Raw genomic sequence first — 12,391 nt, 5'->3', positions numbered from 1 at the left:
TCTGTTACACTCACTTTTATATATACCACGGTGTTTTCACGCTTCGTATAGGATATCAAGTGTAAACTGCAAAATCTCTGTAATCTTCTGGTCCATTGAACTAGCGAAGAAGATGGAGATTGGTCTTTCTCCCAAGTTGGCGAAGAAAGTTTATGAAGGCGTTGGTGGGTCCTACTTCGCCTGGTCCCCCTTTAAGCTTCCCATGCTTCGCGAAGGTAACATTGGTGCAGCCAAACTTTCTCTGCACAAAAATGGGTTCGCCCTTCCTCGATATTCTGACTCCTCCAAAGTCGCCTATGTTCTTCAAGGTATCTTCGCTCTGTTACTTCTTTTAATACGTTCAATCGTTGTCCTCAATCAGTTGTGTTTTTAATATTATACAACTGATCCGAATTATTGGTATGGGAAATTTCTCGGTGTCAGTTATTTTCTTCTGAATTTTTATTGGATGATTCTTTTCCGATGCATCGATTTGTGAAGGTAACTTGTCGTATGTGAAATCGGATATTGATTTAATAGCTTATTTGAGATTTTATGTTAAAAAAATGGGATCCTTAGTGTTATCTCATTTTTGTTTTGGAAATTAAGGATCTAATTAAATATTCTTTTTGACTTTGTAATACTTGTTTTGAAGTCATGTTTACCTTGACCTATCCGTATTTTCAAATTAAACTAAATTTTTGTAAGGGTGTGTTTGTATTTTATAATTTTTTTTTCAAAATCTAGCTAAAGAAGATTGCTTAGGCAAGGAGTGAGAGAGATTGAAAAGGTTGAAAAGGGAAGATGTGAAAAAGTTTTCTCTATTTCTGTTTTGTTGGTTTTTAGAACAATTATTTCAAAATATTTCTCAAAACTTAACAAATTAATAAGAAATTAATTGCTGATCAATGTGATATTGATTTAGATGAGTTTATTTTTATATTTTTATATTTTTAAAATTCATTTATTTAGAAAAGTTTATGAACCTGAAATAAGACAAAAAGGGGATTAAACAAGCCCTGAGTGATTCTTTGTTTCAAATTATGAAATTTATGTTATTGTACTGATTATTTGTGAATTTATGTATTTTATAATTTTATTATTTATTTTTTTCAAAATGTAGCCAAAGAATGCTTAGGTAAAAAGTGAGAAAGATTGAAAAGGATGAAAATGGAAGATGTGAAAAAGTTTTTTTTTTTAAAATTTCTGTTTTGTTGGTTTTTAGAACAATTATTTCGAAATATTTCTCAAAACTTAATGAAATTAATAAAAAGTTAATTGTTGAGTTTATTTTTATATTTTTAAAATACATTGATTTAGAAAAGTTTATGAAACCTGAAATGAAGTGATTATTGTACTGATTATTTGTGAATTTGTGTTATGTTATTGTACTGACATAGGAAGTGGAGTGGCTGGAATAGTGCTGCCTGAATCAGAAGAGAAGGTTGTTGCAATCAAGAAGGGGGATGCGCTCGCACTCCCCTTTGGTGTTGTAACATGGTGGTATAACAAAGAAGAAACTGAGTTGATTGTTCTGTTTCTTGGGAACACTTCCAAGGCTCACAAGGCTGGTGAATTCACTGACTTTTTTCTGACTGGTTCCAATGGAATCTTCACGGGATTTTCCACTGAGTTTGTGGGCAGAGCTTGGGACTTGGAAGAGAGTGATGTCAAGACCCTTGTTGGAAAACAATCGGGCAAAGGGGTTGTGCAGTTGGAAGGAAGCATCACACTACCCGAGCCTAAACCAGAGCACCGGATTGGCATGGCCTTGAACTGTGAAGAGGCTCCATTGGATGTTGACATCAAGGGTGGTGGAAGGGTTGTGGTGTTGAACACCAAGAATCTTCCCTTGGTTGGTGATGTTGGACTAGGGGCTGACCTTGTGAGGTTGGATGGAGGAGCCATGTGCTCTCCAGGATTCTCTTGTGATTCTGCTTTGCAGGTTACTTATATTGTCAGGGGTAGTGGCCGGGTTCAGGTTGTTGGAGTTGATGGTCATAGGGTTTTGGAGACAACCATAAAAGCTGGTAGTTTGTTCATTGTGCCAAGGTTTTTTGTGGTCTCAAAAATTGCTGATCCAGAGGGAATGGAGTGGTTCTCTATAATCACCACCCCTAAGTAAGCCTTTCTCATCACCTTATTATTGTCGATTCATCTTATTTGTTACTGTTATACATTTTCAGTGCAGAAGTAAGTAACCATTAATTTGATGTTCTTTTTGTTGCTTGAATGGATTTGATATTGGTCCTAACCATGTAGTAAACTTAACCCTTTTTAGTTGATTTGATATTGGTGCTAACCGTGTAGAACCCTTCATTAATCATTGATGAAAAGTGTTGATCCTAATGTACTTACCTGTCTTTATTTGGTTGCAAAATGAAAAGTCCATTGATGAACAACTGTTCTGTATTACTTGATGGTAACCATAAATTTAACATGATGCAATGATCCTTTTTTACTAACCATAATTATTTTCCCTTTGGCAGTCCTATATTCACCCACTTGGCTGGAAGTTCTTCTGTGTGGAAGGCTTTATCACCTTCTGTTCTGCAAGCTGCTTTCAATGTAGATTCAGGCGTGGAGCAACTGTTCCGTTCAAAGAGGACTTCCGATGCTATTTTCTTCCCTCCACCAAATTAGAATAAAAATTCCACCAATCCACCGTTATCGTTTGGTTGTAAAGGTTCCCCCATCCCGTCTTAACGGAAAATAAAAGGGGTAACGGAATCACCGAATTAGTGGAATTACTTTACTGTTCGAAAGTGTTTTCTTTATTCGAATTATTTCACCTTACATGCTCTTTGATCCTTTCTTTTTAACCAACTTTTATTTTTATTCTTTTATATCATTCAAGATAATGACCACAGTTATATATTCCTAAACAACAGATACTGGAGATAGATGCTTATAATTACAAAAAGGAAAATGACACTTGAACAACCATTTTTGACAACATTTAGACACGCGCACACGTGTCTAAATTTGAGTGGTCCATTTTCATTTAATTTTTCCAACTGGACCACTCAAATTTAGACACGTGTGCGCGTGTCTAAATGTTGTCAAAAATGGTTGTTCAAGTATCATTTTCCTTACAAAAAACCAATATGTATTATTCAAACTCGAACATTTATGTTTTTTCCCCATTCCATTTTGCTGAAATTCTAGAGTCTACTATTAGAACAAAAACATTGTTTTCATATCATCGTGTGTTTGCTTGTTTAACCATTTCATATATTATACATATTAAGAATATATAAAATAGAACATTTCAAATATAAAATATCATAAAAGTTAAGATATCACTTGAGCAAAACTACTTTGCTTGAACGACTTTTATTCACTAAATAAGGAAAAATTCACGCTCAAATTATACACTTGAACGAAGTCAATTTTAAATGAGAAAGAATTGCTATGACATTTTTAAATTAAATCTTTGTCAATAACATGCTTTTGTTCTTCATTCGTCAACATTTTATTATAAAATATTTACATTTTTTTAAAAATCATAATTTTTTTTTGTAAAAATTATTTATTAATATTATATTAGCAAAACTTTAAAATCCAATGAATCTCAAAATATTGTTTGGATTAAAAGTTTAAATTAAATAAATATCAAACTAAATTTAGCATATATTATTTTCACAAAAAAGAAAGCTAGCTCCTCTCTTATAGCATCGCAATGGAATACGAATTTGGACCAGTTAAAATCTCTTTACATTCGATTTCCCCTTCCATCCTCATTTTACACAAACTTTTGCATCTTATAATAGTGAGCTTTTCACAAATGTTATCATTCATGTGTTTATAACGAAACCAGTAGTTAATCATTTGATGCGAGTAACGTTCATGCACAGGTCATTGATCTTCATATTTGTTTTCCACGTGTTCTGGTATTTTCCTTTTCCAGCAGTCCAAGATTTAGCCAAAGAAATAAAAGCAACCAAACATCAGGTACAAAGTTAGATAGCACTCTTTTCTCTTCTACACAAATAATGATGTGTCATAAATTGACCATTAAGATCAATTTAGTTTCAAAATCAAAACCAAAACCAAAAGATGAAACACTAGTTGTGAAATATTAGTCCCACTATAGCTATATCAGTCAATTTGACCTTTCTTACATGATTTGACCTTGATCCATGTGGATTGAGGTTTGAAAAACCAAAATATTTATAAAAGCCTTGTGGGTCAGACTAATCCATGAACTATTTTTTTTAAAAAAAATATTCATTTTGAATATAAGAAAATAGTAGGTCACATATTAATTTTGAAATGTTTATCATATTTTCTATCATATCACCAACTTTCATTTTATTTTTGTTAGTATTAACTTATAACCATAATTGATTAATGTGTAATTATATTTTTTGCGAATAAAATTAATTTTCTATTTTACTATTATTTCTATATTAATTAGTTTATGAACGATGCTTTTATATAATTATTCATTAATTTTCAAATTCTTGATAATGTTTTTTAAAGCAGGTATTTTAGTTGACATTACGGGAAATAAATAAATAAGTACACGAACGAAATAAAATATTGGAACCAGTAATAACATTTGTATACAAAATTTCATAATCAAATGCTTTCAAACATGATAATATTTCAGGCTTTATCAATAACATTTTAATTTTGAATTAATTTATATTTTTTTCAAAATACGATTTGTTTCTAGTTAGCTAGTTTATTAGAAATTTTTAGTTAGTTTATTTTTCATTAGATTTATTGGAGGTTCAGAGAGAGAAAGTGAGATGCACCTTGGGCAAATGAAAAACGAACCAGAATTTGTAAAAAGAAAGTGTTTATTTTATCACCAAAAATCACTATATGCATTACCTAATGGAAAGAAAAGTATATAAAATAATAGATGGCCGGTGCCGAAAGCTTGGCTTGTTCATAGCTCTTAAATGCATAATTTATACTGTATATATATTAGTTTGGAACGAAATATGTTGTAATTAATGTTTTATTGGGACGTTATATACTGTAATTTTAATAATTTTTATAACTAAATTTATAATTTATTAACATTTTTTACCATCATAAAATTGAATTGAGAGAAAATTAACTTACCTAATACATGATATTAATGATTTTTATATTAAGTTTAACATTTATCAATATTTTTTTTACGTTCATGAAAAACTAAATTTACATGTTTTGAAAGAAAAAATCAAAGACTAATAATTATAATTTAAAAACAAAGAAACAGAAAACAAGTAAGTGAAAATGCACATAGGAATGATAGATTAAAGACATTACAGAGAAGTTAATTAAAGATAAAAGTTTTGTATTGGAGTTAGGGCTAAACCAACCTTAATCTTGACCTTAACCCACGTAAGAGGGGCTCTAGGGGTTAGACTATTAGTTAATCTGATGTGAAAATAAACTCATACTTATTAGTTCTTTGAGAAGGCTAATTAGATTAAGATGGATCTTATTGTACTGATATTACATTCTTTCAAGAAATTAAATTAATAACACCTTACACTTTTATAAACATTGGATTTAACCAATGTTGGACACATTCGTTGGTTTGGCTTCTGAATTGGGTCATGACCCAACAGTATGAGGAACATTAATCATTAGCTTGAAAAATGAATACGAGAAAACAGAAAGTGTTTGATGAAGAATGTGTCCCAGACCAGCCTGGCCTTGAATGTGTGCCTACCACTGACTCGCATGCATTACCCTGCCTCCACTGGTTTGTTATCTAAAAAGCGAAGCTACCATATTCGACCCAGTGGGGAAAATAAAAGACTGTAACGTTGGAAGTCCCACTACGAAATAAGGCCAATTTATATTATAAAGGCCTCACCTTATAAACTGGTTCTATTGAGTTAGGCTTAAAGTACATTTCTATATATTATATATTATGTAATGCAGCTGAACATGTGCACACGTTGTCATGTTTATGGTTACGGAAATATGTACACACTCAGACACATTACTGTTTAGTGCTCAACATCAAGATAATGAAAAGAATACCTCTCATTTTGGAGACAGAGCTGCTTTTCTTGGCTAGTTTTGGTTTGAATTTCTAAACTTTTAAACGTGACCATTCTCATAGATAACTGAAGTTTCACTTGAATATAACAATGCTAAAATCACTTAAAGAAACTACATATAAATTACTTGGAAACAATTCAACTTGAGCAATCAGTAAACACAAATCAACAACAACAAAAACTGCATTCCATTCACCAATCTAACTAGACAAACATCATAAACAAGCTTGACACATACATTGCACTAATACAAACTCTTACATACCAACAGGTGGGGTGATGGAAGAGAAGAAACTAAGAGTAACATGTTAATTTTCATCGAACTCACGTTGAAGGAAAAGATGATTTTGGAGATTGCCATAGCTGTGCATTCTTCACCTTTGACACACTTGCCAGAACCTCTAATGGCGTCACGTCTCCGATTACTGTTACTTTCTTAGCCTCCATGTCTATACTGAATGATGTTACTCCTACACCCACATAATTGCAAAAAAAAAATGTATATTAGATTCATCAACATAAACTTTGACCCTATTAAGCCATTGAAGAAACCATAAACCCCATAAAATGCATTAGCACTCGCTGTATTTTGCGTGCTTAAATATGTAACAAGATTTATGTCTGATAAATCATCACTGCTATGAACATTTTGAACAGTTTCTTACTTAACCCAAATACACAGAAAATAAGGAATTAAATTTATATAAATTTAGAAACACTTTTTCCTTAGCTTTTCTATGAACTACGGTGGATATGTAAACCGACCTTCCATTTTTGAGATGTGTTTTCTAACTTTTCCTTCACAGGCTCTGCAGTGCAATGACACCCTCAACACAACGTGGTTCTGCAGGGTGGGCTTGTGTGAAGGAATTTGATCAGAGTCAGACACCCAATCACCGAGGAGATATAGTGTGGAAGATGATGAACCACTGGAATTCTTACTGCTAGAAAAATTAAAATTACTGACGGAACCTTTTCTGCGCGCGTCACTGTGAGGCAAAGGGTTGATAGGTAACATGGATGAACAAGGAAGACGAGGTTGGATTTTCCTTCTAACACCGGAGTGCCTTTTGGTGCTTCTACGTACTGTGGAAGCAGTGGAACAGCAGAACAATTTCATTCCTTTCATGGCTGTGATAATATTTGTGTGAACAAACCCAGCAATGCAGTGAAGAATTTGAAGAGGTTGCTGAGTGTTGCAAAAGAGTCATGCAACTGATACCATAACTTGCTTTTGATTTTGAACTTGAAACAGGAAGAGAAGGGAAAAAGGAAAAGTTGAACGAAAAAAAAATTAGCAATAGTACGTTCCACTACTGCAAAGTAGAACTGGGTCAGCTCAGTTCCATTAAAATGTGTGTGCTGTATTACATCTTTAGACTTTTCCATAAAGAACTTGACTTCAATATATCATCCCTTAGAAAATTTTGAAGAATGCTTATAATACTTCACATTCAATTCTTTGAATATTGAGCATCCGCATTTTAATAAAGCTGTCAAATGGCTGCTGCATATTCATCTTGATCACTACCAACTTTTATCTTAATTTATCAGTTTTTTATGCGTAAACTTCACCATTATATAATCGACCAGGACAGAGCAATTGCATCTTTTGTTAGGCAAAAGGGCATGCATGGCGCATTTATAGATCAATGATAACGTGTATTGCGTAATCTACCATCACAATTGCATATGTTTTAGACAGAGATTCTTTGTTTATTTTAAACGAAAATTGAATACGTAAAAGTATTGCGGATAACGTACTAGTGCACATGCACTGTCGTTAATTTCTGGTTGGATGCAAAACAGAAACGTTCATTAATACTTTTAATACATTGCTTTAGCTGTGGTTCGGACAGTGAGTTCAATAATATAAACACTCTTTTCAAGATGATGTGTCTCCTTCATGTTTAAACACTCCCATTTTCAAGATTCTGAAAATGAACAGATGAATTTTTGTTTCCTCAGAGAAACAAAAACATTTTATGACAAAAACAAAACTTCAGTAATTGGAAAAATGTCTGAGCCCGGGTTCGAACCGGGGACCTCTAGTGTGTGAGACTAGCGTGATAACCAACTACACCACCCAGACTGATTTGGCAAAGTTGTTTTTTAATGGTATATAATACCAATAAAAAATGTTATCAACATACTTAAATAATTTTTAACGAACTATTATAAAAACTGAAATAATTTATTTTAAAAATAAAATAGAAAAGTACTGGAGGGATATTTTTTTACTTCAATTTTTCTAAAATAGGGGTGTAAATTTAGAAACAAAACGGTGTGGAATAACAAAATACACTGTTCTCTGGGTTATGGTTCAGGCCCAGATCCACTTGATATGTTAAACTTTGTTATGATTTTGTGGATTAGGGTTTAGTAAGAAAAAGAAGCAGTGCAACCGAGTAGGTAGGGTTTCTCTCTCTTTCGATCCTCTTATCAGCGCCAGGCGACCTTCGAATTAGCAATGGGTACGATTCAAACTATCTCTGTCTTCGCTTCTTCGATGCTGTTTCATTCGATACGGTTACGATTTCGTTTATGTATTTATATTCTAATTTGTTCTGTGCAATGCAAAAGCGAGAATCAAGGTGTACGAGCTGAGGAACAAAACAAAAGCAGAGCTTCTGAACCAATTGAAGGATCTCAAAGCAGAACTCGCTCTCCTCCGCGTCGCTAAGGTCACCGGCGGGGCCCCAAACAAGCTTTCCAAAATGTGCCTTCCTTCTCTTTTTGATTTCATTCAAATCCTTAATTCCTAATTCAATTCAAATTAATACGAATATTCATGCATTTGTTGTGTGAATGCAGCAAAGTGGTCCGGCTTTCGATAGCGCAGGTGCTGACGGTGATTTCCCAAAAGCAAAAGGCAGCGTTGAGGGAGGCTTACAAGAACAAGAAGTACCTTCCTTTGGATCTGCGCCCCAAGAAGACCAGGGCTATCAGAAGGCGCTTAACTAAACATCAGGTACCATTCATGTTTCGTTCTTCTGTTCTTTTTCCCTGCTCTACTGGGTTTTTGGATAGACCCTTGAAAAGTCTATCAAATTGGTCCCTGAACTATATAAAAATTTACCGACTTGGGGACATAAACTAATGAATATTCAATACACGTGGATAAATTTTATATACTTTTATTACTCCAAGAACTGTATAGGGGAGATTATTATCTCAGCTCAGGGAGGGACTGAATTGATAGCTATCTGTTATGTGTGTAAGGTTGATGGATGAAAAAGTGAAAAGGATGAAAAGTAAAGAGATAGTGTATCTGGAGAGGATTAGATTGTGTAATGGCTCGAAATTGCTGGCTGTGTTTCAATGAGTGTAGAAATAAGGGCGTACTTGATAATCATTGATTAAAAAAATCATAGGATTTGAAAGTGTCTAGAAATGGTGTATGTTTACAACGTTTTCTAATTGCATTCCTCATGCTTTTTTCCAAATAGTCTGTTTTGAGCTTAGCTAAAACTTTTTAATCTGAAGGGCATTAGGTGATAGGTTTGAGCATTTTTAGATATCAAATTGGAACTGTATTGGTTTACATATTCTCTTGTCTTCAACGAACTATCTTTTTAGCTGGATTGGTGGTTAAATGAAATACAACTATTGTATTAAGCTGTACATTCTATCATGATGATGATTGTAGATTGAAGAATTATAGTTCAGGTGGCATCTAAGTATGGTTTTTGCTGTTATGCGTGCATTATAAAACGTACACATATATACCCAAGCATATAGCTAGTTCCCAAGGTTACATTGTGCAAATGGCAATCCATTATTCGGCTTGATGCCTGTCTTCTGGACCTTTCAATAAATAATTAGATGATGACTGATTGTTTTCTATTGTTTTTATCTTCCAAGATTGCATCTATCTGCAGCTCTACTACATTCCTTAATCTATTCTTTAGAAAATCAATTATTAGTAGGTATGATGGTTGATGGTTCTGATATCATTTAATAAGATATTTTATTATAGTTTGTCATAAATAATTTTCTATTACCTTTGCTAAGGAACGTGATTGGATGTTTCACCACAATCAGGACTATAACTTGTCCTCAAGATGAAACAAGAAACTTGATTGGAAGTTTCACTGTTAAGCTTTTATGTTCTGTTTCTGGCTAGTTTAATATAAAGGTGAACATGCTATTTGAATTCCTTGTGTTGATTTGGAGGAATGGATCTATTTTGTATAATATTCCGCGTGACGTTTGCTGTGGATTGTTCTCCTATTTTGAGCTGCCGAATCGAGATAAATGTTTCTTGCCTTATAGGTTTCTGATATATATCTGAATGAATTCGCCGTCTTTTTTACAGGCTTCATTGAAGACAGAGCGTGAGAAGAAGAAGGAATTATATTTTCCGATGCGAAAGTATGCTATTAAGGTGTAATGTTAGATCTTAGTAAGGATTATAATTTTGGAGACACTTTCTTTTGTTATTTGAAGTACGATTATTTTTTCGGTCGCTCATTTCTTATGTCATTTCTTTCCGGTTTTCATTTTAATCATCGTTAAATTGAACTAAATATTAGTTTGTTTTTACTTTAGGTTGTTTTTCTTTGTCATTTATGACGATCTTTCGATTTTGTATATGCTCGTAAGTAACCTATATTCTTTTTATACACAATTCGCCAGTTAATATAATCCGCAGATCAGTTTGAAACTTTTCTAGTGGCGTGAGAGCTCAATTTAGTTGAAGATATATGATATTTGGTGCAGCGTTAAGTTTTGAAACTTCTCTTTTCCTCATTCATTCAATTAAGGAAACTGCCCTCAATTACTACATTTGAAAGGATGAAATGAATGTTGGTGTTTTACTATCTTTAAATGTTGATTTTAGTCCTTATTAAACTTTAACTTAATTTTAGTCCTTATTATTAAAATTTAGCTTAATTTTAGTCATTATTAAAATTTAACTTAACATGGTCATTGTATTTTAATCATAACAACAGGCTATTTTAATCATAACCACAGGCTTTTGTCCCCGTTGAAGGATTAAACTCACTCTATTTTTGTTGTATTTTTATTGATGAATATTAAACTCAAACGTTAAGAAATCAAAAACATTATTCGATGGTAATTGTGAACTTGTACGTCAATACTATAATCCCGTTGGAATTACAGCTAAACCTAACTTACTAAGTTAACGATCATACGAAGTCGATGCTCTGGTAAAATGGCTACACATTAACAGATATTTAACTTTAGGAACATGTGTTGGTGAAGGAAATGACATTGATGGAAAAGTGGTCGGTGGAAAACGTATGTCTTGGATTGGAGGTACTTTAGGAAGATAACAGGTGCTTTGATTGTTGGTGACTTTCCAATTTCCACCAATTTTCTTTTTCAATATTCACCAACATCCTTGAATTGTCTACTCCTTCACATTACAAAAATAATATTGTTGAATAATGGCAACTTAAAATTGTGTAAGGAATATATACAATAATAATATATATATATATATATATATATATATATATATATATATATATATATATTAGTGTGTATATATATATATATATATATATATATATATATATTAGTGTGTATATATATATATATATATATATATATATACACTAATATATATTAGTGTATATCCAGGTTAGGAGAATGGGATGATCGAGTGGTCACAAGTCCTAAGCAACTTTCAGCATAATCTCTAATCAAGCTTACATATAAGTATTACTTATTAGGCATTACGCCGTGATTATAGCTATGTTAATCATAAGCTCATCTCAAAACCTATAAATATCTGAGATAGGAGATAGATTATTATATTTATTGTGAATTTAAAACTTTACTATCATAACCGATCGACTAAATTATTGACTTAAGCGTCAGAGTATCTTTAACAAATATCACTCACACGACTTAGAGTTTAGACATAAAAACATAAAAGAATTTGACTAAGGATACATGAGATAAAGCCAAGTGACTAGAAAAAAAATGCGAAGAAGTGTTTGATTATGATCTCCAAACCCATATCCAAAACACACCCACATGTATATATATATATATATATATATATATATATATATATATATATATATATATATATATATATATATATATATATATATATATATATATATATATATATATATTACAAACAACTCAGTTAAGAAATATTAAACTTGCAATTGTATAAATATTTTCTAACGGAACAAAGTATTCAGTTTAAATAATTTTATTCTTTAATAATATAACTCAACTTTTGTTAATTCTTTCGGTTGTTTTCAAGTGTTCCTATTTGAGATTGTTTTGGTGCAGAAAAAAAAATTGGAACGAAATTTCCTTTTAAACATTTTAGAATAAATTGATTTTTAGTTTGTCTAATTTAGAAAAAAAGACCTCTAGAGGTTCAACAGATCTATTTTCAGTTGTTAGAG

The 12,391-nt window shown here is 32.2% G+C and overlaps 3 protein-coding genes and 1 non-coding gene across 4 annotated transcripts; 2 read left to right on the top strand and 2 right to left on the bottom strand.

Moving 5' to 3' along the window:
• LOC124830831 (glutelin type-D 1-like) lies at positions 1-2,775 on the top strand. Its single transcript, XM_088093122.1, has 3 exons — positions 1-308; positions 1,380-2,100; positions 2,469-2,775. The coding sequence occupies exons 1-3, from the start codon at positions 113-115 to the stop codon at positions 2,620-2,622; spliced, it is 1,071 nt and encodes a 356-aa protein (XP_087949248.1). The 5' UTR covers positions 1-112; the 3' UTR covers positions 2,623-2,775.
• A 3,317-nt stretch (positions 2,776-6,092) lies between these two features.
• LOC124830829 (heavy metal-associated isoprenylated plant protein 20-like) lies at positions 6,093-7,349 on the bottom strand. Its single transcript, XM_047304676.2, has 2 exons — positions 6,759-7,349; positions 6,093-6,463 (listed from the first exon to the last, which is right to left on the bottom strand). Exons 1-2 carry the CDS (start codon positions 7,120-7,122, stop codon positions 6,318-6,320), a joined length of 510 nt encoding a protein of 169 aa, XP_047160632.1. The 5' UTR covers positions 7,123-7,349; the 3' UTR covers positions 6,093-6,317.
• Positions 7,350-8,011: 662 nt separating this feature from the next.
• On the bottom strand, positions 8,012-8,085 carry TRNAV-CAC (transfer RNA valine (anticodon CAC)). The gene has a single exon. It is a non-coding gene; the product is annotated as a tRNA-Val (tRNA).
• A 223-nt stretch (positions 8,086-8,308) lies between these two features.
• On the top strand, positions 8,309-10,501 carry LOC124830819 (large ribosomal subunit protein uL29). The gene is made up of 4 exons (XM_047304660.2): positions 8,309-8,467; positions 8,577-8,712; positions 8,808-8,964; positions 10,312-10,501. The coding sequence occupies exons 1-4, from the start codon at positions 8,464-8,466 to the stop codon at positions 10,384-10,386; spliced, it is 372 nt and encodes a 123-aa protein (XP_047160616.1). The 5' UTR covers positions 8,309-8,463; the 3' UTR covers positions 10,387-10,501.
• Positions 10,502-12,391: the final 1,890 nt, after the last annotated feature.

This window comes from Vigna umbellata, chromosome 6 (genome assembly GCF_029865625.1).
Source record: "Vigna umbellata cultivar VRB3 chromosome 6, Vumbellata_1.0, whole genome shotgun sequence".
Classification (NCBI taxonomy): Eukaryota; Viridiplantae; Streptophyta; class Magnoliopsida; order Fabales; family Fabaceae; genus Vigna; species Vigna umbellata.
Note: the sequence above shows the minus strand (reverse complement) of the source record. Positions and strands in the feature narration are given on the sequence as shown.